We start from the raw sequence: 24,260 nt of genomic DNA on the forward strand, positions 1-24,260 counted from the left end.
TCAACAATTTTTGCTTTGTTACAACCGTCTGCTGGTAGCTCCCTTTGCCTTTCAGTGTAGCACATTTCATTTGGTTACGAGAGATAACGAGATAAAACCAAGCAGCAACCTCCGGTGTTGAAAAATGAAGCCAATGCAAGAAGTGCAAAATCCTGCAGTTCGTCCAGTGTCCACTAGAGGCTGGTTCCAGAAACACAGGAAGGCACATACACACAACAGGCAAAAAAAAAACGTTTTAACAGCATGAATAAACATGTTTACAGCCTGGTACAAAAAACGAAATATGTCTGATAGTTATTGTCATCACTGGCACACACTGTATGATTTTATGAATAATACATGTTATCCATAGTTAGGCGTGTAGCTGACATGATTGACAGGTGGGCGTGAAGGTTCATCAAGAGGTTTAAAACCCGCCTCAGCTCCAGCTCTCAGTCTGTCGTTAGGTTGACTGAAAGTTAGACTGAGACAGGATTTCCAACGTGGCGGCTGCTGCTGATGAGCCTCAGGAGCCCCCTGCAGGAACAGATGACTGACTTAACCCAGACTTCATCCATTAAGATTTACAGTCTACGAATAAAACATTCATTATTCATGCCCTTGACTTTAAATAATGCACTTTAATAATATATTTTTTGAGCCTTGTCATCCTCTGACTTGTTGTAATTCTTCATCTTTTTTCACATAAATACTGGGTAATTGCCTCTTCCGGCCTCAGACTCAACAGTCGGGGGGGGGAAGTAAATACATGAAATGTTTTTTTTCTCCACAGAGTTAAACCACATCTTTCCTGCAGGTGGGTATCAGATTGAGAGCAGCCTATCCAAGTGAAGGTTTTACCAACAAATTGCTGCTGACCTCCAGAAATGGAAGTTTGTGAGACTCATTATATGAAAAATTGGTGTTTTTGTTTGAGGTAGAAAAAAAAAATGTGTACAGTTATCTGCACCAGACATAAGTGGATGTGATTGCTGTAGCAGTGTGGATGGATTACCTGGTGCCTCTCATACAGGAATCAAACTTCTATGTGTGACCCTGTGAAAGGTGAGAGGGTCCTCGAAAAAAACAACACCAACTCGTCTGTTTGGGAGAGAATCTTCACCTTCTTCAGCTTCAGGTGAAGTTGACTCAGAAACTTGGCATGCTGTGGTAGATTTCTATAATTGTGTGGATTCTCATGGATTGAGGTTATGAGAAATTCATACATTTAGCCGACAAGTTGTGGAAAAAAGAAACACTTCCACTTAACACCAAGTTTCTCCAAGTGCACTATATGGTGTGGAAAAATGAATCTGTCACATCTTATTGTGTTATTCTTTAGAGTTGTCTTTTACGGGCCCCCAAATTTTATCTAAGGCTTACTTTCCCCCTATGCAGTATTTAAATAAAATATATATTGGAAATGTTAAAGAACCAATATGAAAGATATCTACTGAATGAAATGATAAAGGTATCTTACTATATGATCAGACATTAAGGAAACATGCTATGTTGAAGTGCTTCTCTGACAACAATGCAGCAGCCAGTATGTCCTCCTTCTAACTTTAGATTCTGCTCCTGAATGCTCTGGATTTGTTTGGACCAGAGAAGGTAGGCGGTTTTAAGGCGCCCCCACACGGCTGTTTTGGACGCCCCTCGGTTTGCCAGATATGAGAGCAGTTATCAGGTCAACAGGTGTTGCAGCGATGGAAGCGGTCAAGAGAAGTGGTTCAGATAGAAGTGATTGTACCCGACCTAAAAAGCCTCTGCATGTTTCTAATAAGCTCCACGAGCAGAAACGTGCTCAAACTAGGATCAATATTGGAGATGCTTTTGAAAAATGGAGAGAGGTTAGAACACAGAAAGGTTTACAGTCCCATGCAGAGCTGGATAAACACTGAAGCTTCAGTGTCCACCACATGGTGACCTGTGTGAGCATCGACTTTAGAGAGGAGGGGGGGGGGGGGGGGGGGGGGAGAGACAGCGCTCTACAATGTGTAGGTGTTTCATATTGCTCTTTAGTGATGGCACTCAGACAGGATCAGTGTCTGCTAATGAACCGAGGTCTGGCTGCCTTCAATCATTTCCTCTCACCATCAGTGATTTGATTACCTGCTGTGTTTGAATATCAAGTAGGATGTTAACAGTTTATCCTTGAAAGTGAATTTTCCCCCCTCTTATCATCACTCATCCTTGTCATTGCTTTCTGATAAATTGCTTTGGTGCTTATAATTGACACTTTTTACGCAATTTCTGGTGAGAAACTGCCATGAAATTCTAACACCAATGTAAGGTTTACATGTTCTAAACACCATCTGCTATATATTGCGCTTTATAGACCTTTTCTTCATGTGTTAGTCTGGTGTCTGCCTTTTAAAGACTCTCTGTTTTTTTTTATGTTCCGGGAGGTTTTCACTGTGTCCTTGACCAATGGACTGTTTTGATTGGTCTCTAGCTGTGTGCTGTTGTAATGTGTGAAGAAGAAGATAGAAAAGGCCGATTCCAGGAAAGCCGTCTCCTCAGTCATCATGAAGTCTACCTTATGAGAAACCAAAATACATGTATGTGTATGTTGCTGTGCTGTTTAAAGTTTTTACTGCAGAGGTTCATGTTGGATTTCAGGGTTGGTTCTGCACTGTTTTAGTTCTGCCGAGGTTGTAAATATGTTCTGTTGTTTCACCGCTGGAATCACTTTCTTTATTTTACAATATTTTATTTAAAAAATGTACAATATAAACAACATTGCCTACAACAGCAACAACAACAAACGTTTTAAAAATACACAACAATAAAAAACAATGAGGACAAAAAAACTGAAATAAAACCAAAAACTCAAACAGATAGATTTGTTCATTCTATTTGTATTTGTGTTTTTTTTTTATTGGTTTATTTTTATCATTCTGTTATTCATTTATGTCTCTTTATATTATAAAAAACATTGATAACAAAGTAAAGCATGCACACACATCTGCAGGCGGCAGGCGTCTCTCTCACGTGTCTTATGCGTCCTTGGGCAAGACGCTTAACCCCAAGTTGCTCCCACTGCTTCGTCAGCAGCGTATGAATGTGTATGAACGGGATTAGTTACTCCTGCCATCAGTGTGTGAATGTGTAGGTGTGACCTGTGGTGTAAAAGAGCTTTGAGTCATCAGAAGACTAGAAAAGAAAATAAGCTCAAGTCCATTTATCATTTAGAATCATCTGATAATCCCCCATCACAGAGATCATTTAGTTTACATCTATTCCATTATCATTTCTTTGAAATCACTTAAATCACTGTAATGTGAATTAAGGCTTCCTTCTCGTGTGAATGCTCGTTTCCCATACTTAGGTTTACTTTCTCTCCGGATGTTCTCTGTCTCTGAAACACGGAGAAAAAAAAAATCAATAAGCTCACGGCTACATTGGACCCACGAGGGCTGTAATACGTATTCGAGAGCATTTCTGCAGGAAACCAATTTAGAGACTAAATGAACAATGGAGGATAGATACAATAACAATCATGAAATGTCTTCCCCTCACCCCCACTTTGACATTTTAAAAACACACAAATCTGCCTGTAAATGTGTTTTTAAACTTGAGACTAATGTCAGGTGGCTGTTTACAAGTCCTCTGGGTTGTTATCCCACCTGTGAGATATTTATTTCCAATCTTGTTTCTGCACAAATAATGAACTAAAGAGCTGCAGAACTTCGCCTGAGGGATTCTGCTGAACAGACAGCAGGAAGGCTGCAGCACTAATGAGGACAAAGCAGCTCCTATATGTAGAAGTTACTGTCTGAAGTCTGAATTCTTCTGCTTGTATACATGCAAAATACACCTTTTGTGTTTGTAAGTTCATTTTGTTGTATTTCAGATGAACTATGTTGGCTACTCAAGAATTCCTCCGACCCCGACGACCTGGGAAAATCCGCCTTAATCAGATCTCAAAGACATTCCCTCGCTTTACGATTGAATTATGTTGATGGAGAGCAGAGGCGCTGCTTTTCAACAGGCAAGGCAGGCAACTGCTTGGGACCCCAGATCGTCATGGGGCTGAGTGCTGCAGGTTTGAGGGTTGATTTTTCCCTCGGCCCGGAATCGCCACTGATCAAGATTAGTTTGAACTCCAGAATAAGCCATTAGTTTTGTTGCAAGCGCCCCCTGCTGGCCCAAATGTGCAGATGATTTTGCCCCTCATGGAGTCTTCTTGTGCTTTTTCCCTAAGGTGTACTCTGACCCGTTCTTATCGAAGGAAAACTAATAACGACTCATCAGGAAGCTCTGTATCTTTCTGTTTGTCCTGCCTCTGTTGGATCTCTGATGCAGCCTTGTTTTCCCAGCTTTATTTCTTCAAGGCTTCATTCAATGTTGGCTTGAGTTCGAGTGAAGAATCCCCCGTCCTATCACATCTTAGAATGATCTTGGTGGCTCCTCTTACCTTTACATCCTTCGGTCATTTGTTGTAATTGTTGGCGATGTAAGGTCCTTTTTAATTTGGCTTTGGCTTAGCTAAAGACTGCATGTGTGTACTAAAGGTGCTTCATACATAAAGCTGAGTTAAGTCGATTTTTATAATTCAATTATGAACGTAGGACTTCTGGGCAGACAGGCTCTTGTTGTTTTGAATCACCTTTTCTAAAGAGCCTTTCTGGAGGTTGTAACAGTGCTTTATTGGGTTCAGATCCTGCGATTACATTGATTCCCTGCAAATAATTGAATTACCCCTCGTGTGTTGCATGGAAACATCTGCACTAATGCCTCTCTATTCATTTGTTCATATTTCATCTTTAGATTCTCTCCATGTGCAGTTCCTATCTTTAATTCCTGAGAATTTGAAGGGCAGAAGCTTTTAAACAAGCTTTTAAAAATGTTTGTATGTTATAGAGCTGCCTTTTTTAGGACATTTAAAACCTCTTTTTTTTTTCAGGACCAGGTTTAGATTAAAGATGAAGTCAGGGAACAAACTACACCGAAGGGTCACCATCTCCAATTTAACATGAACATGCCACAGAAAGCAGCCAACCATCGTCACTGCAACCTGATTGCAACCCAAACATTCACCTCACAGAGTATGTGCAAGCTAACCCTGATTGTTTTTTTTAAATTCAGACCTGGTCATTTAAAAAAAAAAAACACTGCGCTGTGCAGTGGTAAGCGTTGTTGCCTCACAGTAAGCAGGTTCCTGGTTCCTGGCAGGGCCTTCAGTGTTTTGAGTGTTAGCATGAATGTTTGTCTGTCTCTGTTTGTCAGCCCTGTGATCGACTGTGACTGGGAGCAGTCCAGGGTGTACCCCACCTCTCGCCCAATGACAGCTGGGATCAGCCCAACCCCCCCCCCCCCCCCCCCCCCCCCCACCAGATAAAGGATGGACTGAACAAAAATCAGGCGCTTACACAGATCAGACTCACATTTCAAATTTATATTGGTAATGACATGACATGATCAAACATTGTTTTTGTAACTCAAATTTTTAGAAAATGATGTAACATACTGAAGCTTTAAAGACTTTATATGTGATTTTTTGATCCAGCAGATGTCGCCCTTCAGCACCAGCATGAAACCAAAACAACTCGCGGTGCATTGTTGTGTTAGCATGCTAATGCTAGTGATCTTTATTACGCTCGTATCTTCACACTGCATGTAAATTTACCTGAAATGAGCGTGATCTAGAAACACAGTTAAGCAGTGAGTACAGTATGTTATTCTTCTTTTCTCTAGTCCCTCAATTAAACAACTTTTATACGTGAGGGGAGGAGTCAGCCGGCCGTCCGGGCGATGTAAACAAAGTGAAGATAGGACTCTGAAAACTCTGAAAACATCACAGACAGTGGGACTCGGGTGTTACACCCATTGTAGACAGTCATGACTCACAGAGTTATTTTCAGAGGATATACTTGATTTATATTATATTTAAGAGTGAAAAATCACTTTAAGAGTGAAAAATCACTTTAAACATCTACTTGAGACAGTACAAATAATGTCGTTTAATAGAGGTTTTTTTTTATTCAATAAATGATTTTAAAAGGTGTCAGATAAACCTTGGACATTGTTGGTTTAGGTCTTTGTTTGTGTCAGACGTTGTAACTGTGTCCGTGTGAGTCCGGCTCATTTCTCCGCGGCAGCTCGAGGCGGTGTGTGTTCGTGCTCAAGTGGAAGTGTTGCATTATAAATAAAGGGAGCAGATAACCTGCAATGAGTCACTCAACACTGTGAACACCTGAGATGTTCTCACTTATCCATTTGACACAGCACATAGCCGCATGTAATACGATTCTGAGGGAGGGAAACAAAATACATCCCACACACGGGCAGGCACATGTCCTGTGAGACACTTAAAATGTGGTCTTACTGTTCGTTCTGAAACCTTTGAGTCGCTTTGTCCTCCAGCGCTGAACGAAACTCCGTTTTCTGAGGGAAAAGAGGAAAGTAAAATTATTATCTCTTGTATTTATGCAACATTTCATTATCATAACTCAAGACCTGGGGAGAATAAACAAATGTAAAAATATGAATTCAAAGCTTGATGCAAAGAAAACTGGACATGACTAAAGATCTTGAAGACGTTTCATCTCAAGATCTTCAACCAAGTCCAGTTACCTTTGGATCAAGCTTTGAATATACCATGACCTGGATGACTGAGAGCCTACACAGACATCAAAATGTGAATTCAAAGAGAAGAATAATGGATGAATATGACGTTTTAAAAATGTATAGCATTTAAATGAAGTCAAGAGTCAACAATTCACATTTGTAAAAACATTGATACCTACCAATTTATCTACCGTAAAGATTGAGATGTGTTTATGGGGGGGGGGGGGCAATCCATGAATCTAATCCAGATCCTCAAAACAGTTAGCCCTGTTTTTCATTACGAGTGATTTTAATGTTTATCCAAACATTTATGCAATTTCTGATTTCTCTTTTCTATATTTGGTAAAGGAAAAAAAATCACACAACACCAACAGGAAGATCTCATTACATTATAACCTCACTCAAATGAGGGAGGAATTCTTTTAAAGGAGCAGTATGTAACTCTGACACCTAGTGTTTAAGATTGGTATTTTGGTCCAAAATCAAAACAGTAGAGAGTAGAGAGCTGTCTCCCCCCCCCCCCCCCCTCCTCTCTAGAGTGGATGCTCACACAGGTCACCATGTGGTGGACTCTGAAGCTTCAGTGTTTATCCAGCTCTGCATGGGTCTGTAAACCTTTCTGTGTTCTAACCTCTCTCCATTTTTCAAAAGCATCTCCAATATTGATCCTAGTTTGAGCACGTTTCTGCTCGTGGAGCTTATTAGAAACATGCAGAGGCTTTTTAGGTCGGGTACAATCACTTCTATCTGAACCACTTCTCTTGCCCGCTTCCATCGCTGCAACACCTGTTGACCTGATAACTGCTCTCATATCTGGCAAACAGAGGGGCATCCAAAACGGCCGTGTGGTGGAGGTGCCTTAAAAGCGCCTACCTTCTCTGGTCCAAACAAATCCAGAGCATTCAGGAGCAGAATCTAAAGTTAGAAGGAGGACATACTGGCTGCTGCATTGTTGTCAGAGAATCCAGCACTTCAACATAGCATGTTTCCTTAATGTCTGATCATATAGTAAGATCACTTCATCATTTCACTCTCTACACATCTCGCTGATTGCTCTTTTAAACTAAATAAATACACCCACAAAAATTAGGAAGATTTAAAAAAAAAAAATAAAAAATACATTATACTTATTTGTACATTAAATGCTTAATGCTTCACCAGAGCAAGCCCCCATTTAATGTTGAATTGTGCTACTTTACTGAAGTTTGTATCCATATTTAGATGATAACTAACTTTTTCAATAAGTCATTCTCAGAGTGTTTCTGTTTTGCACATTAAAGGGGAAACTCATTTGCATAACATGTACACATTGGTACCTTAATTTGCATATTGCTGTGCAGCGTTCCACCGTTTAACATCTGGTTGTGCTGCCAGCCCCAGCCCACCTCCCCCACGTAGCCCTGCCTGGGCACAGGGGGGGGGGCGTGCGGTGCAGCTCGACACAGGTATCCGAGGTCTCCTGTGGACTCGGGTGATGAGGCGCCCACACCGATGTACAGGGGGAAATAATTTGATCTGGGCCTGTAGTCTCCGATTCCATCTGGGCCTTGTTAGAAACACAGTGGAGGTGTCGAGACTTCATGAAATGTACAGAGACGTTTTTAGGAACAAATGACTCCAAAGAGCAAATATTAGCTTTCTGCAACATGTGAAACTGGGTCAGTTTAATCTTCTGACAAAGTAAGCATTCAACAGAAATGCAATTAAAATAAGGGACACAGAACAGGTCCAAACAGGAATAGGTTGTTTACGTTGAGTTAGAAAAATAAAATGAAGAGAACATCTGTTCACACTTGACGCGGGGCGTTGTGTTAAACCTAATTATTTGCAAAGAGGTGATTTAAAAAAAGGTTTCTTTCTTTTCAATGTTGGGTTCTTTTTGTTTCAGTGTTTTGTTCAGGAAAACGTAAACATGCATTATGATTCCATAGAAAATATTCAAGTGTTGTGTTGCACTATATGATAATAATGTCTCATTGTGAGTTTACGTAATGCATTAATTATTTCAGTGAAAGTGAACAACTGCCTGCACTCTGACTCACTGAACAACATGCTGCACAATAACACAAACTCCCTGCTGGCACATTGACGCTGAAGCAGTTTGTTTCATTTACATGCGGCCCTGCTGACAGTGATGTCATGTGTCCAATTACAGTTAGATTTGCTCGGACACAGACCGTATGCTTGCCTCTCATTCAGCTGTTGAACAATGCATCGGGGTCGTGCACGAACGTGTCTTATAGCGATCTCAAAATGCACATTTCCCAACCAATTAGCCAGTGAAAACAGCTTAACTCAAACCTCAAAGGATCTTATAAACGCTTCATATTGCACTCAGTTTCACCCACACATCCTCTTTCTTCTTCTCTTACCTGTAAAAATCATCCTCTTTCTTCTTCTCTTACCTGTAAAAATCATCCTCTTTCTTCTTCTCCTACCTGTAAAAATCATCCTCTTTCTTCTTCTCTTACCTGTAAAAATCATCCTCTTTCTTCTTCTCCTACCTGTAAAAATCATCCTCTTTCTTCTTCTCTTACCTGTAAAAATCATCCTCTTTCTTCTTCTCTTACCTGTAAAAATCATCCTCTTTCTTCTTCTCCTACCTGTAAAAATCATCCTCTTTCTTCTTCTCTTACCTGTAAAAATCATCCTCTGTCCGTGCTGGGACTCTCCCGCAGCAGCAGCTCCACTATTTTTTGCCATCTTTCTCCACCGTTATGTGTTGGATAGGTTGCAGGCTGGAGACACCTCTGCAGGTGAAAACTTGAGCCCAGCGGTCCACTCTGTCCGTGGGGCCATGATTGGTTGTCATGCAATCACTGGTTGCCGTGGCGTCGGCGGTTCTGTCCTATAGCTCCGCTGTAATCACAAGGGATGCTGCTAGTGAAGCATGTCCACCACATATCACATATACATCCTCAACAATACTGTTTCTTTGACAAAAGAATAATTAACATTTGTAATGTCACATTATTTTATCTTAAGTTTCTATGTTGTATCTAACTTTTTTAAACGTCACCTCTCAGATTGATTTAATTTCCTTTTATTGGTTTATTTTAATCCAAGAGCTCTTTATGAGTTTATCCGCCGTCAGTGCTTCTGTAACGTGTGAACCACCCCTGAAGGATCAATAAAGACTCCTCTTATCTGACATTTAACACCCTCTACGGGATAACTGTCATGATTTGGTTTCTTATTTTGTAGATTTTCAGAGTTTAGATTTTCTTGTTGTATTTAGTTCTCATCCTTCCCCGATGATGTTGTTTCCCTTGTGTGTCTTTAAGTGTTTCATGTGTTATTTTGTAACTTCGTATCCTAGTGTTTCTTTATGTTCTAGTGTGTTTTGTTACATCCTTGGCTTTTTGTTTAATAAATTTTGTTTTCTTTGTATCTGCAATTGGGTCCAACTCCTTTGTTCCTTCAACCAGTCGTGACAATAACTGTGTATTAAAGTCAGTCCCTGCACCATCTTGTTGACTTACTGTGATTATTGCAGCAGCACTGAAGTCGCTGATGCACACAGTTTATTGTCTGTGTTCATATAGAAATCATTTACATAATCTTTAGGCTATTCTGCGTTTTTATGTTGTTCCCCATATATGCAAAATTGGAACATACACACTCAATAACAGTATGGGATTTCGGCTGTGGCTCAGTTGGTAGAGTCGGTCGTCTCTCAACCTAAAGATGAGGGGTTCAATCCCCAGCTCCTGCAGCTACATGTCCGATGCTCCGTCTGCAGCGTATGAATGGGATTAGTTATTTTCAGATGGTCACTTCACACAGCAGCCTCTCCCATCAGTGTGTGAATGTGTAGGTGTGACCTGTGGGGTAAAAGAGCTTTCAGTAGGATAGGATAGGATAGGATAATACTTTATTGATCCCCAGAGGGGAAATTCGGGCGTTACAGCAGCACAGACAAGAAAGCTCGAAAATACAAAATACACATTAAACAGAATAAAAAAAATAAAATAAAAATAAAAAAAAACAAGGGGTATATACAAGTACAAAATGAATGATGAAGTTAGCAGGGGGGAATTGAGAATTGAGACAGTATTTACAGAGAATGACAAGATAAAGTGACAAGTGATTAAAGTGACTCTGTATGATAAATAGCAGCAAGATGCAGAGTGTAGTTATATAATATAATGTAGTATAATATAATATAATATAGTGCAATATGAACAATATAGTGTAATATAATTAAGTGTTATATAATACAGACTAGTATAATAATATAATAAAATATATAGAATGTACAGTATATATGTATATATATATATATATATATGGATGCTAAGTAATAATAATAATAATAATAATAATACAATAATACAATGATAATAATGAAGCAGGCCATGGGGGTAATGTTTTATGGGGGTGAAGTTTAGTGTCCAGGACGTACTGTTATTGTTGTCATAGGCTGCTGTTGTACAGTCTGATGGCAGTGGGCACAAAGGAGCGCCTGAAACGCTCTGTTTTGCACCTGGGGGGGATGAGGCGTTGGCTGAAGGAGCTGCCCATCTGCCACAGCTCACCATGTAGAGGGTGAGAGGAGTTATCCAGGATGGATAAGATTTTGTCCTTCATCCTCCTCTCACCCACTGTCTCCAAACTGTCCAGATCAAGGCCCACTACAGAGCGGGCCTTCCTCACCAGCTTGTTCAGCCTGTTTGCCTCACCAGTCTTGATGCCACCCCACCAGCACGCCACAGCAAAGAAGAGGGCGCTGGCCACCACAGACTGGTAGAAGGTCTTCAGGAGTCTGTTGCAGACACTGAACGATCTGAGTCTCCTCAGGAAGAACATCCTGCTCTGTCCCTTCCTGAAGAGGGCGTCAGAGTTGTGAGACCAGTCCAGTTTATTGTTGATGTGGACCCCAAGGTACTTGTATGAGTCCACCCTCTCCACTTCCTCCCCCTGGATGATGACTAGGGCAGGGGGCCTCTTCTTCTTCCGGTAGTCCACTACCACCTCCTTTGTTTTGCTGATGTTGAGCTTCAGGTGGTTGCTTTCACACCATGTGATGAAGCTCTCTAACAGTCCTCTGTACTCCTTCTCGTCGTCATCAGTGATGAACCCAACAATGGAGGAGTCGTCGGAAAACTTTTGGAGGTGGCAGGAACCAGAGTTAAACCTGAAGTCTGATGTGAAGAGAGTGAAGAGGAAAGGCGCCAGAACAGTTCCTTGAGGTACTCCTGTGTTGCCCGTCACTACATCAGAGACACAGCCATCGACTCTTACATACTGTGGCCGGCCCGTGAGGTAGTTAGAGGACTAGAAAAGAAATATACAAGCTCAAGTCCATTTACCGTTGTTTTCCTGCAAACATGTTCAGATTGTTGTACAGCTTAAATGTTATTTCTACTTTGGCATTTTTCAGCCTGCTGCACCTCATGCATTGCCTTTTGGTCAGCTGCAGGCTTGTCAGATGGAAACCGTCTCCCCGACACCCCCTGCAGCTGCCTCTAATTAGACCTGATGCCCAGCTTCCTCTGGAGCCATGTACGGGTTAAAAGAGATAGAAGGCTACATGTACTTTCAATTTGATAACAATAATATGATCATCATCATAACAATTATAAACACATCTATACAGACTCTATAACACATCTCTGAGTTCAAAAGGCTCAAACTGGCAGAAGAGAGGACGGGAATTATCAGCTCAGATACTCCTCACTCTCTTCCTCGTCCTATCAGTAAAAAAGTTGAGACAGAGGCCTTTGTGGTCTGCTGCATCAGGTAGATGAAGTTAGCCCTATCTACAGGTGCAGCTATTATTATCTATTAAGTTAGTTAGTGTGCGCCCCATGTACAGAGGCTATAGTCCTCCGAGGGTGCCACCGGGTTCGAATCCGACTTATAACACCTTTCCCAAATGTCATTTCCCACTCTCTCTCTCCTTCATTTCTCACTCTATCCACTGTTCTATCTCTAAAGGCATAAAAAAGCCTGAAAATAAACCTTAAAAAACCCCACAAGAAAACAGAAATGGCCCGTTGTGCATGAGGAGTAATTTCACTTTTGGTACTTTAGAGCGCTGGTGGGGAAGTGTTTATTGCGCACGCCCCATGTATGGAGGCTCTGGTCCTCCAAGAGGGGGCGGCCCAGGTTCAAATCCGACCTGTGGCTACTTTCCTGCATGTCGTTCCACACTCTCTCTCTCTCTACCTGATTTCCGACTCTACCTACTGCCTCTCTAATAAAGCCCCAAAAATACATCTTTAAGTATATGTTTTAGTGCTTTTGTTCAAATAAGATTTTAAATAAAAGTCGGCTACATGGTGATTTTTCTACTTAACACATAGCCCATCACTCTTATGTATCAGCCAACACCTGCAGTACCTAATTATGTCACTAGATGGCCTCAAAGCTTTACTTTGCCACATGGCAACTCCATCCCCCCCTCCCTAATTCTCCCACTTTTTTTTGTCCAATGGACTCGCCCATGAGCCGCCCCTTGTGACTGTATCTCTGTCAAGTCACACATGCGCAATAGCAGCTGGACCGGAAGTACAGTTAATGTTCCCATCAAAGTAATTTAGCCTATCAAAACTGACGAAATTAAAAGGGTTAATTAAGGCAATAAAGCAGGGGAGTCATTTAATTGAAAATACCCAGAAGATTAGATATGTAAACGAATGATAATGAAACGTATGAAAATATGAAGTCAGGTCATGGTGACTGGCAGGTGTGGTCATTTTAAAATGCTCACTGGTCCTTAAGCTTAATTAGATATTTTCGAGGTGTCAGACAGCTGCATTCATATGTTAAAAAAAAAAAAAAAGAAAAGTCGCCTCTTTGTGTTTTGAAAACACGCCCTTTCTTCTGTCTCATTTTGCACACAGCTAGTCTTTGATGGTGGCGTATTAAACAGAGGGTCGTAGTTGCAGACAGACTGTCACATCAGAGGCAATAACAGTTTTAAGGATAAATTGCCGCAGACCCCTCCTTCCTTCTTCCATTGTCTTCTTTGTTGTTCCACTACCGCTCCGTTTTATTTTTGAAAACCTATCCCGGAAGTGCAGCCTCGATAACTCCGGGTAGCTTGACCTCTGCCGTGTCAGTCACCATGGTGGCACACAACAGAGCACAGCGGCGTCGGACCTGTCTCCACTTTTAGACACAGTAAAACACAGAATGTTAATGTAGCGGGGGATTCTGTGAGTGTTTTCGCGTCTTGCTCTCATTATGGACGTCGGGTTGTTGCTGCTGACGGGATAATAACCATTTTTGCTTACTTCTTTTTTTTTTCTTTTGAGGATCCTGTATGGGGATATCTTTTTTTTTTTTTTTTTTTTCTCGTCGCTTGCAGATTTGCTGGAGACACAAGAAGGGAATGGCTGGCTTGCATGAAAGGACATTTTAACAACTCGAGTAGACAAGTGTGAGCCCAGCTTTGCACGGAAAAGTTTCACTACCTCAGAGAGAGAGAGAGAGAGGGAGAGAGAGAGACGGACGGACCCCCCCCTCCGAGAGGAGAGACTTGCTCGGCTTGTCTGGCTCCAGTCGTGGCCTGGCTCCGGGCACTCCCAAGCTTATCCGCCTAGCATCGGAGCTCAGGCGACGAGACTAAAGCGAAGACAGCAGCAGCAGGAGGAGGAGGAGGAGGAGAAGGAGGAAGGCTTTTTCCCCTGTGTGTGTTTATATCATCGGCTCTGGATGCATTCTTTTTAAAAGGGAAAAAAGGCATTCAATTATCCTGCAAGACAAAAACAATGGCGTCTTATGTGGATAACAGCTTTCGGCAGGCTGTGATGATGAACCCGGCTGAAAGGACGCAACAGGTCAGGAGAGAAAAAAAACAACCCAGAAATTCCTTTAATGATCTGCTCCTTGTGTGTATCTCTGTTTGAAAGTGATTGTTTCCGCTTCTGTTTGCGACATTTACATTTGCAACATACTGGAAACTGCAACAGTGTTTATGCAACTGTTGCCATCATGCAGCCCCTTTAGGTCCCAGTGTTACATCCCGCTAAGCCCCCCCTCTTTATCAGCAGAGATAATCAAAGCTACTTAACATAACAGGAGCTGCAGCCTTTAGTGGGAGACTTACCTTAAAGATAGCGTCACTGTGGGGCCTCTTGTTTTTGCACTGATGCATTTTCTGGACGAATTTTCCCCCTTTTGCAAAAAAACCAAAAACGACTTTTGCACCTAGAAATAAAACAACGAGGTGTAAAGATCAGGAGGCTGCTGCTGCTGCTAGTCCTTACCTAGCTAAATGCTAATAGCTAAGATCTTGGCTTTACTCTTTATTAGTGCTGACACATTTCTTCTAAACATCTGCACTATGTCATTCATGTTTCTTATAATGTTCTCATATTTCTAACTCTTTTTGGATGTTTTATAAAAGGTGGAAATCACACCCAAGAGTTTATTGACATTCTTTGGACATGATATCTGCTAACCTGCAGGGATCAGATTCTGATTCAGTTCTGATACAAGATGATGATTTCAAGATGTTATTATTACAGACATTTGAACGCTTAACATCTTCGTCTTTCGTATCAGTTTGCATTTCTTAGAGATGGTGATGCAAAGGAAGATGTTGATGCTATTTCTAACAGTCCTTCAACACCATTGGATATCTGTCTACTCGTATCTATACCCTGAACACTTTCTGTGAGGGTGGACAGACTTTTGTCGTCATGTTGGCTGCAGCTGATGGAAAATCTTTCTCTTTTTGTAGCTCAGCGAACAACTCAGTATTATTCAATTCAATTCCTTTATTTCAACTGGAAAGACACTGAGGTTTCCTTTATTTACAGTGACGTCGAGCTCGCTGCATAAAACCAGGGACACAAATAAAAGCGAGTAGAAAAGAAAACAGTCATATATCTAGAAAACAGCTAAAAACAGTTACAAATTGATGCACAGTGGTCGGTTATTACGGCCTTAAAAGCTGCATATGAGGTCTTCATTTTTAAAATTTCTTGGATGACATTCCAGGAATCAGGAGCGTCAAAATGGAAAATCTTTCCAAGCTCCTTAAGTACCAACCAATCACTGGAACGAGTGACTACCTGCAGGGTTCTTTCAGTCTCATGGATACCTGCAGCAGCAGCAGGACGGTTTGGAGAGCTGCTGGTTCGTCTTCTGAACATGCAAATGAGCTCTGAGCTGCAGTCACTAGAACCCTTTAAAAGCCACGCACATGCACCCTTAAACATGCATGGCTTTAGACGTTAGCAGCTATGCTAGTGTGCAGATCCACACACACACACACACACACACACACACACACACAATAAATCCATTTAGACTGTGAAGATGGTTTTTCATGATCATTTCATTGGAGCTCTGGTTCCACTGCAAATGGACGCTGCTTCACACACACACACACACACACACACACACACACACACACACACACACAACGGACAATCAATAAGACCACCACTTAAAAGCAGGGAGGTTAGAGTTAGTGGCACAGCCTCATGCTCGTCCATCTGACATTGAGGAAACAGTCCTGGTGTCGCTGACTGCTTGTTAGCTGTAGTAGGCTCTTAGTCTTCACGGCTTTATGCAGGCTGTAATTTGTGCGAGTGACAGATGCCATCGTGGTTATGGAAACAAAGAGTCGGATGCAGAATCGGCTTCTTGGCATCAGTAGCAGTGACTCACTGGATTTGGACATTAGAAGTTAGTACAACTTCTTATTATTTTTTTTATCACTGGATGAATTGGCAGTCGGCGTCTTTAGCTGCTTTACTCGTGAATTTGAAAACCAAAAAAATGTATAAGGCTACGGCAACGTTTTCTTCTTTTCTCAGAACATGTTTGCCAATTTAATTTCTCTGATGGTTGGTTTATCCACATTTGTTCTGCTCTATTTCTAACGTTTGATACAGTTCTCATACATAAACTCAAATTGCTTGTACGGTATCCAGCTGTGGTGGATGTTTATTTTATTCCAATAAGACCGGAGGTGATCTTGGTAGGAAAATAATTACTCCTAATTTAGAACAAAGATAATCAGGAGGTCTGTTTTTTTCCGCTGTTGTTTTTGTCGTTGAGTCTTGTTTAAAGCGTGCAGTCTCTCTAACACCTGTGATATAACCTGTCTCATCCTGCTGCTCCATCCCACCAAGGAATTTACATCAGCAGTGTCATATTAACGTCTGAATACTTTCCGGCCCTGACAAGAAAATATGAGGGGTGGCGGGGGGGGGGGGGGGGGGGGGGGGGGGGGGGGGATTAAGCTTCAGGCATTTCTGAGCTGGAAAAATATTCAGATTAAAAAGATACCTAGCCGAGCATAAAATATATCCCAATATAGAAGATTTAGAAAGTCTGGCATGTCTGCGGTCCTTCAACACTGTGGAGCCTCGTCAGTATTAGAGCTGAGCGATACGACCTCAAATCAACATCACCATTAATTGAACATTTGACCTCCTCGATGACGATTAATGAACCATTATTTAGGTTTAGTTTTTTGTCCTCATAGTTCACTGACGAGGTCTCTACTGCAAGTATGCTCAACTATTAAAGCTGGGATATGTTTTCTATCTGATGAACTATTTTGAGGTTATTTACTGAATATTTTGAACTGAAATCAAAGCATCGCTTGAAATGAAAACGACACATTTTAGTTTTTAAAGTAGAAATTAACTTCTCTAAAACCGTAGAAAATAAATAACTTGCATTTCTTGCAGACAGTTTTTCCGCAGTGTTTAATAATAATAATAATACATTTTAATTAAAGGCGCCTTTCAAAACTCTCAAGGTCACCTTACAGAGAGAGATAAAAACAACTAAGTAAGAACATAACGATAAAATTAACACTAAAAACACAAATGTACAGGATGTAAAGGAGTTAAGAGAGCAGGTGGAGAATGATCAGACTGAATATGAAAGTTTAAAAAGATGTGTTTTGAGAAGAGATTTGAAAATGGAGAAAGAGTCGATATTACTGATTTGTGGTGGGAGGGAGTTCCAGAGGTGGGGGGGGCACAGCGGCTGAAGGCCCTGGACCCCCATGGTGGACAGGCGGGCGGGTGGTTTTAAGTTTAAATTATTTTTGTTCTGCGTCCTCATGCCTAAAGACAAAATGTGTCCAAACGACGGACATGTAGCAGATTGGACGTGTCGTCATGTGACTCTGAAAATAATCAAAATAATCGACATGGGCAAGAGTACATCGGTTAGAGGTTCTGAATGTCGGTTTGGATACATTTTCAAGCCATAGTCATGGTCTTTGCATTGAGGGGAAACGGACGGAGATCAGAAGTGGCACAGTGAAAACAAACGACTAAATCATATGATTCACTGTGAGTCAGTCAGAGGTGAAAGTGTGATGTCTCAACAGGATGTGGAAGTGAATGGAAACACTAATTCTATGTCATTTTGCAGTTGCATCACTCAGGAATTCACACCTTTTTTTTTTTTTTTCCACTGAAAAAACAGCCTGAGGTTATTCTGCAAAAACAACAACAGAGATCACCTTTGACGTAAACCTTGACGGTTTTATTGAATATCAGGTGAATGCGTTGCCCCTCTCTTTGCTTTTCAATAGCAGCACCTTTTTGCCTGCGTTCTAAGCGGCCGTGCTCGCTGACACTGTTTATCCTAATGGTGCTGGCAGCGTCTCTCTGTCAGGATTAGCTAACGGTTACAGGGATCTGTCTCTATAGCTCAAGACTGACCACAGCGGGATTTGACCCTGAGCCTCACCCCCATTGTCACATGGCAGGTTAAATAAGTGACCGCTTGACAGCTAGTGTTCACAGCCGTTTTGTCCGCTATGCGTGGGGACTGTAACTGGAAGTGCAGAGGAGACGGTGTGATGGGGAAGAAAGCAGAATGGAGGATGACACTTCTTTTTTTTTTTCTTCTGCAGAGCAAAGCTGCACATTTTCCCCCTGGTGATGTGAATTAAGATAACATGACATGTCTGATTTCTAATTTCATGTCCAAATTGAATATGCACTAAAGGGAGAATAACATCTCTTTTGTTGAAACAGAACTTCTCAATTTCTGTGCTGTATCAACAGCACCATGTTGTGTTGTTGCAGTTAGTTAAACGTTTGCAGGGTTTTAATTGCTCGTGTTAGTCATAAGATTGCTTCTCAGATAAATAAGCGTCACATTCCATCAAATTTCAGCCGCTCATTTAGGCTCCGTTTGACGGTAATCCTAAAGGGTGACGTATAGAGAAGTAAGAAAGGGTTCATCATGGGGTGTTCTCTTAAAATAGCTGCTCCTCCTCTGTCTTGCCTGAGGGCTTATCTTTTTTTAACTTTCTGCACGGATGTCTGCAGAAGGAGAGACTGTACCAGGACAGACACATTATCAGATTTATGGACAGTGACAGCAAGCCCGCCTCTGCAGCACGCTGCTACTGTGGGCTTATTTAAAGATATCATGCAGCAATATAAGAATCCATAGGTAGATAAAAGTTAACATGACATTGATCAACGATTTGGCAGGTGAATAAATCTATCCAACAAATACACTGGTATTAAATGATGGTGGTTTGCTTCCTTTTCTCCTTTCTTTTAATTTGAAAAAAAAAGCACCTGAGCTTTGACTATGATAAGAAATCCATATGGTCTTATTCCAGTCCATTTGATTGTCTAAAACAATCTGCGTCCCGTTGCATGTTTCATTATCTCTCATGAAGCTCGTCTTTGTGTGCTTGTGAAAGTGGCTTCTAATGATGTTAATGTTTGTTTGTCAGGTCACAAGAGGAAGGGGGGAGGGGGGGTGTTGGGGCTGGTCTATCTTTAGCCATCCAGACCATGCTTTGTACTCTTCGAACTCGATCTATCTTCTCCCATCAAGATGTAGATTCTTAAAGAGGACATATTATCCCCCTTCTCCTCCTTTTTCAAACAGTCCCCCTGTGGTTTAAATGAAACATCTGTGCTGTGGTCAAAATATAACATGAATCAAGCACCAGAGGAGGTTTGTGACCCTGTATAAACCAGCTCTCTCAGAATGCTCCGTTTTGGTGTGTGTGTCTCTTTAAATGTAATGAGCCCGCCCCCTGAGTTTTCCCCATAAACATCACTCCTCTGTAGAGAGAATAAAAATGGAGAACCTGCACAAAAGTTTTGTTTTAGGCTGGGGGTGGAGTCCATGGGTGGAGATACCAGGGGAGGGGATTTTTTTTTACCAGAATCCCACTGTGACATCACAAGGAGAGCACATTTGAAACAGAGCATTTTTCTCTGTGTTGTAAGACTTATGCAGACCACAAACAAAGGACTGGATGGATTTATTTCACATGTTGTGGGTCAGTAGACACTCAGGTTACCCAGATGTTCAACAACGAAGTGGATTTTTCATCATACGTCCCCTTTAAAAGTTTTAGTGACTAGAGAAGCTTTAGTGAACTCCATGTGAGCCTCAGTCTACAAAAAGATTTTCTGACTTGGATCGATGTTTCTGTGTGGATTGAGATTTGCTTGTTTACTCCAAATTGAATATCATTAATTTGACGCATAAAGGCGATGAACTTAAAGCTTTGAAGCAGCGTCCAAACCTTCATCTCGTCATTTAACCGCAAACAGTGAAGAGGCCAAAAGTAAGAAACTCAAGACTGCCCCACTTAATCAGCAATTAACAAGAAGAAGAAAAAACAAACCCTAACCCTGAAGTCTTGGAGGAGCAGACACTGCAAACACTGTCCCTGCTGCAGAGATGAATATTTCTGCTTCAGCTGGTTTGTTGATCTGCAGCAGGTAGCCTGACTCACCACTCACATCCACGCTGCTGTTTGGCTGCAGGTGGCAAAAAAAAAACGAAAGGCCACAAACACAAACAGTCCCCGGCCGCCGTGACCCCGTTTTCACAGCCACATAGCTGGAGGGACAAAGCTGCCTACTTTACATTGTTTCCTCGTCTTCTGGACCGGCACAGGATGAAGAGAACCAGGTGATATCTTGACCTCCCTGACTTATAGCGTGCAGCAAACTGAATCTTAAGTCCCAGGGCCTTTTTAGCTGCTCATTACTCAAACTCATATTAAAACAGCAACGAGCTTACCTGTTTAGCTAAAACAGCAAATATTCAGAAAAGGAAACAACCCTTTTATCTGCAACAACCACGATATGATAGAAACATAGATAAATGGAAGGGGTCAGGAGTCACAGACCCGGTAAAGACAGATTATTTTTTATTTTTATATAATTCAAAGAAAACAGCGTTTATTTTCAACTTCACTGTTGAGTAGAACAGACCTGCCGTTAGTTAACACTACAGGAAATACAACGACAGCTTATCAATGGCACAGAGACATGAGTAATGCAAGACTTAAAGGTAAACTCCCACACACTGTCTAACTTGTCCGCTGTACAAATAGGAAGACAAACAGCCGGTTAAAATGTAGTTTTTTGTGAGTTATTCACAGACTTTCACACGGAGACGACCCATAAAGAGTTCACATTTCAACTTGTAGAAGTTCTGTTAACGCACAGTTTTAGTCATGGCTGGTTGAGGAGTGTAAAAGTTCACTATTTATTTGACTTCTCTGCCGATCTACCGGTCTGATCGTTTGCAAAAAATCTGTGATCCGACCATCCTGAGATTTGTGATCCGTTGCACCACTGCTATTTTCAAAGCCGTATTTTCAGTCCTAAATCATCAAGCTTGACATATAAACCAGTGGAGGAAACAGTTTCAACAGATGATGATTGACGAGCACAAAGCTGCCCCCCGTCTCTTAGACTCCTGCCCGCTTGAAGCAGCAGGAAGAGGAAGAGCATCGGGAAGCTTTTTGACATATAAGGCGGAAAAAAGGGGCATCCTCCCTTCCCCCTGAAAAGCTGTTTTTATGTCATGAACCTGGCTGTTGTTTTCTGACTGCCTTCCTATTTTTGTCAGCCCCCGACAGACGCACGCGAACAACTATTTAAAACCGACCAGTCAGCTGCTTCAGACAGCGGCTCTGACTGTGACTGGAAGTCGTTGTAATTGGTCTCATTATCTTTCCCCTGGCAACGCAGCATCTTCTGATTCTCCAAAAGAAGCTCCCAATCCATTCTGTAAATTTTAGCCACTGCTGCTTGTATTGGCGTTGGTGATGTCACATGTTATTCTGGCGTTGGAAGCGGAGGCTGCGGTGGTTACACACGGCGCGGTCGCTCGCTCCACAGTGACGCATTCATCCTAAGTTTAAGGACGGGGGAAGTTTCCCGGAAGAGAAGGAAGAAACAAGCGTTCAAAACCATCGCAGACGACCAGCGCAGGTCCTGATTGGCTTATTTGGATGATGCTTTTTAATTCAACGTCAACCTTTATTTTATGACACTGTGATGTATATAAAGCAGAGCGCTGCCTGCTCGTCAGTGCACCAATAAGACGTATTGATTTCCACATTAAAAATATGGATTCTTTAGTGTTATGACTGCAGAGGGAGCATGACATGATGATGAGGTCTTCAATCATGAGCATAAGGTCTTTTACTGCAGCGTGATGACATTTATGGTTGTTTTACACTTTAATTGCACAGATAAACGTCTGATATCATAGTTGAACTGGCGCCAGAATACCGCGCATTCCTGAAACCTTTTCCTCTGCTGGACTCCCGTCAGGATGTTTGTGTAGCTCTGTTGCTCCCCTCAAATCTAATAATGAAAAGACCAATCCCGTGTAGTTTGTGTTTGAACGCTCCACTGAGATGGAAGTTAAAAAAACACACACTGGCCTGATTGAACACAGAAACAAGGTTAAGCTCTAAAATGTTTGGCTATAGCGTTTGAGAACACGTTTGTTTCTGAAGGTATGAGGTGTTAATAATTCATCTTCTCTCCCTTCTCAATGTGTGTGATAAAGACATAGAAATGTTCAGTCTTCTCTCTCTTGTGCATCAGATGTAACTTCTGCACACGTTTGGAGGTATCTAAAATGTAAACTGGAGATAAGGAACCGTCAGGATGTCGCTTTGCTTGTTTATTGTTTTTTTTTTAATCATCGTGACACTTGAGATCTGCAGAGATGCTGTCTGTCTGTCTGCCTGTCTGTCTGTCTGTCTGTCTGTCTGCCTGCCTGCTGCAGCGTTGCATGCTGGTCTGTTGAGGCTGAGAAGAAAAGTTTTTAGAGCTCTGTGTGCTCAACTCGTCTACAGCCTCAGGGACCAACCATCGACTCCTCCGTGGAAAATCGGGACCCAAGTTTCTGATATTTTTTTTGACCAATCAGCAGTTTGGACCTCAGTCGGTGCAAAAACATGAAGCAGAAGAAAGAAACTGAACAAAAGAATCATGTTTTAAAAAAGCGCTTCTCAGACTTCACAGGCACACATTCTGAAAATGACTCTGCGACCCATCTCTGGGTCCAGACCCACCAGTTGAGAACCACTGAGGATTTCTCCATGCGTTAGCTGGTGTTTGCATGATTTCTGTTGCAGCTATTGATTTTCTGTATTAATTAATCCGTCTGGGCCTTTTTCTTGATGAAGCAGTTTGTTTATAAAATGCCAAAAAACTGAAAAAAGGATTTCCCTCACTATTTTCAAAAAGTTGACTCTCAGTTTTCTGGTTTTGTTTGTGAAGCATTCAAAAGCCAAAGGAGTTTAGGATAACAAGATCGACATAAAGACAACAACGAAGGCTCACATTTCTGAACATCTAATCAGAGAAATGTTTTTATTTTTTGTCTTTGAGTACAACATGCTGATCATTCATCCAAAGTGCTGCAGAAGCAAAATGATTGTGAAACTGCAACGCTGCCGTTTACAGAACACAGGTGGTTAATGTATTTCAATTAAACTGTACATGAGGTCATAATGATTCAAGGTGATGTGTGCACTCTGAGCACTTTATTACACAAAAATGTAATAAAATCATAAAAACACATTTTATTGTGTTTAAGGTGGATACTTCCTCAGGAGGTTCCTGTGAAAACTGTCCATGTTGCCAAGTATCCTTTCTATCATTTATCTGAGTTCCTTCTCAAACAATGGAGGGCGAGAGGAAGCCAAAGGAACACCATTTCTAAAATATGTAACAACACATGACCCACTTTGCCCTCTCTCTGCAGTCAGTCGACGCCTCCCTCCAGGTTATGACATTTTAAGTTTCTTTCATCTGTTGGTTTGAAACTTTTTAATTTCTCTAACTCTGTGAGCAAAAAGAAGGAAATGATGTTTTTTGTTTTGTTTTGACACATTTCACATATTGGTGTGAAGTTGTAAAGCAGAGTGAATCCTTCAAACTCCACCTTTAACTTCCAGCGCCGCCGCATGCCGTATATAGATTTCATTGACTGCGTACATTCCTCAGGTTTGCATCGGCCTTCCCATTCTTCTATCAGGATGTTGCTCTCAGAGGTCACACACTACATTCTTTATGTTCAACATTCCTCACGGTATTTTTAAAGCAAAAAAAAAAAAAACAGCACTTGAGTCAAGGCTTCAAGAAATTCCTCTGGCCCTTCACAGCAGAAGGCAACAGACCTCCTCCTCCTCCTCATGCCACCGAGCGACCACAGTCTTTACATAACTTATAGCCCGAGAACCCACTTGGCTTGCTGTGGGAGCTCAGAGAAATAAACTGTTCCCTGACGTGCATTATGTCCACGACTGCTATTGAGTTACGCTACTAGCTGCGGCCGTCATTAAAAGGAGCCTCATCCCCTAAATGGGATTTTGGAAATTCCTGCATTTGGAAAAAGTGACGCCAGCGGTAGAGACGGGAGACACTTTTCTTTGCTTTTGAAACAAAAAAAAAAGTTCAGCGTATAGGCTGTGTTGCTAAAAATAC

General features: G+C 41.6%; 2 protein-coding genes across 12 annotated transcripts in view; one reads left to right on the top strand and one right to left on the bottom strand.

Moving 5' to 3' along the window:
• Nucleotides 1-3,181: 3,181 nt before the first annotated feature.
• Nucleotides 3,182-9,334, bottom strand: LOC132981654 (protein SPMIP2). The gene is made up of 4 exons (XM_061047623.1): nt 9,189-9,334; nt 7,869-8,098; nt 6,311-6,369; nt 3,182-3,340 (listed from the first exon to the last, which is right to left on the bottom strand). Exons 1-4 carry the CDS (start codon nt 9,253-9,255, stop codon nt 3,313-3,315), a joined length of 384 nt encoding a protein of 127 aa, XP_060903606.1. The 5' UTR covers nt 9,256-9,334; the 3' UTR covers nt 3,182-3,312.
• A 4,296-nt stretch (nt 9,335-13,630) lies between these two features.
• The window catches only part of rapgef2b (Rap guanine nucleotide exchange factor 2b), a 132,658-nt gene continuing 122,028 nt past the window's right edge, over nt 13,631-24,260 (top strand). For all 11 annotated transcript variants that reach the window (XR_009674620.1, XR_009674622.1, XR_009674624.1 and 8 more), the window contains exon 1: nt 13,631-14,339. Coding sequence is in view for 2 of the 11 variants with exons in the window: in XM_061047588.1 (XP_060903571.1) it covers nt 14,271-14,339 (69 nt within the window). In the remaining 9 variants the exon portion in view is untranslated. The remainder of the gene's footprint in view (nt 14,340-24,260) is intronic.

The sequence above is a fragment of the Labrus mixtus genome, chromosome 10, assembly GCF_963584025.1.
Source record: "Labrus mixtus chromosome 10, fLabMix1.1, whole genome shotgun sequence".
Taxonomy (NCBI): Eukaryota; Metazoa; Chordata; class Actinopteri; order Labriformes; family Labridae; genus Labrus; species Labrus mixtus.

What these genes read in the sequence shown, in the direction of transcription:
- LOC132981654 (XM_061047623.1), bottom strand. Translation starts at nt 9,255, where the DNA reads ATGGCAAAAAATAGTGGAGCTGCTGCTGCGGGAGAGTCCCAGCACGGA. An exon ending in ACAGAGGATGATTTTTACAG is followed by an intron (nt 8,099 to 9,188) that starts GTAAGAGAAGAA and finishes GTTTCTAACAAG; the next exon opens with GCCCAGATGGAATCGGAGAC. An exon ending in ACAGCAATATGCAAATTAAG is followed by an intron (nt 6,370 to 7,868) that starts GTACCAATGTGT and finishes CTTTTCCCTCAG; the next exon opens with AAAACGGAGTTTCGTTCAGC.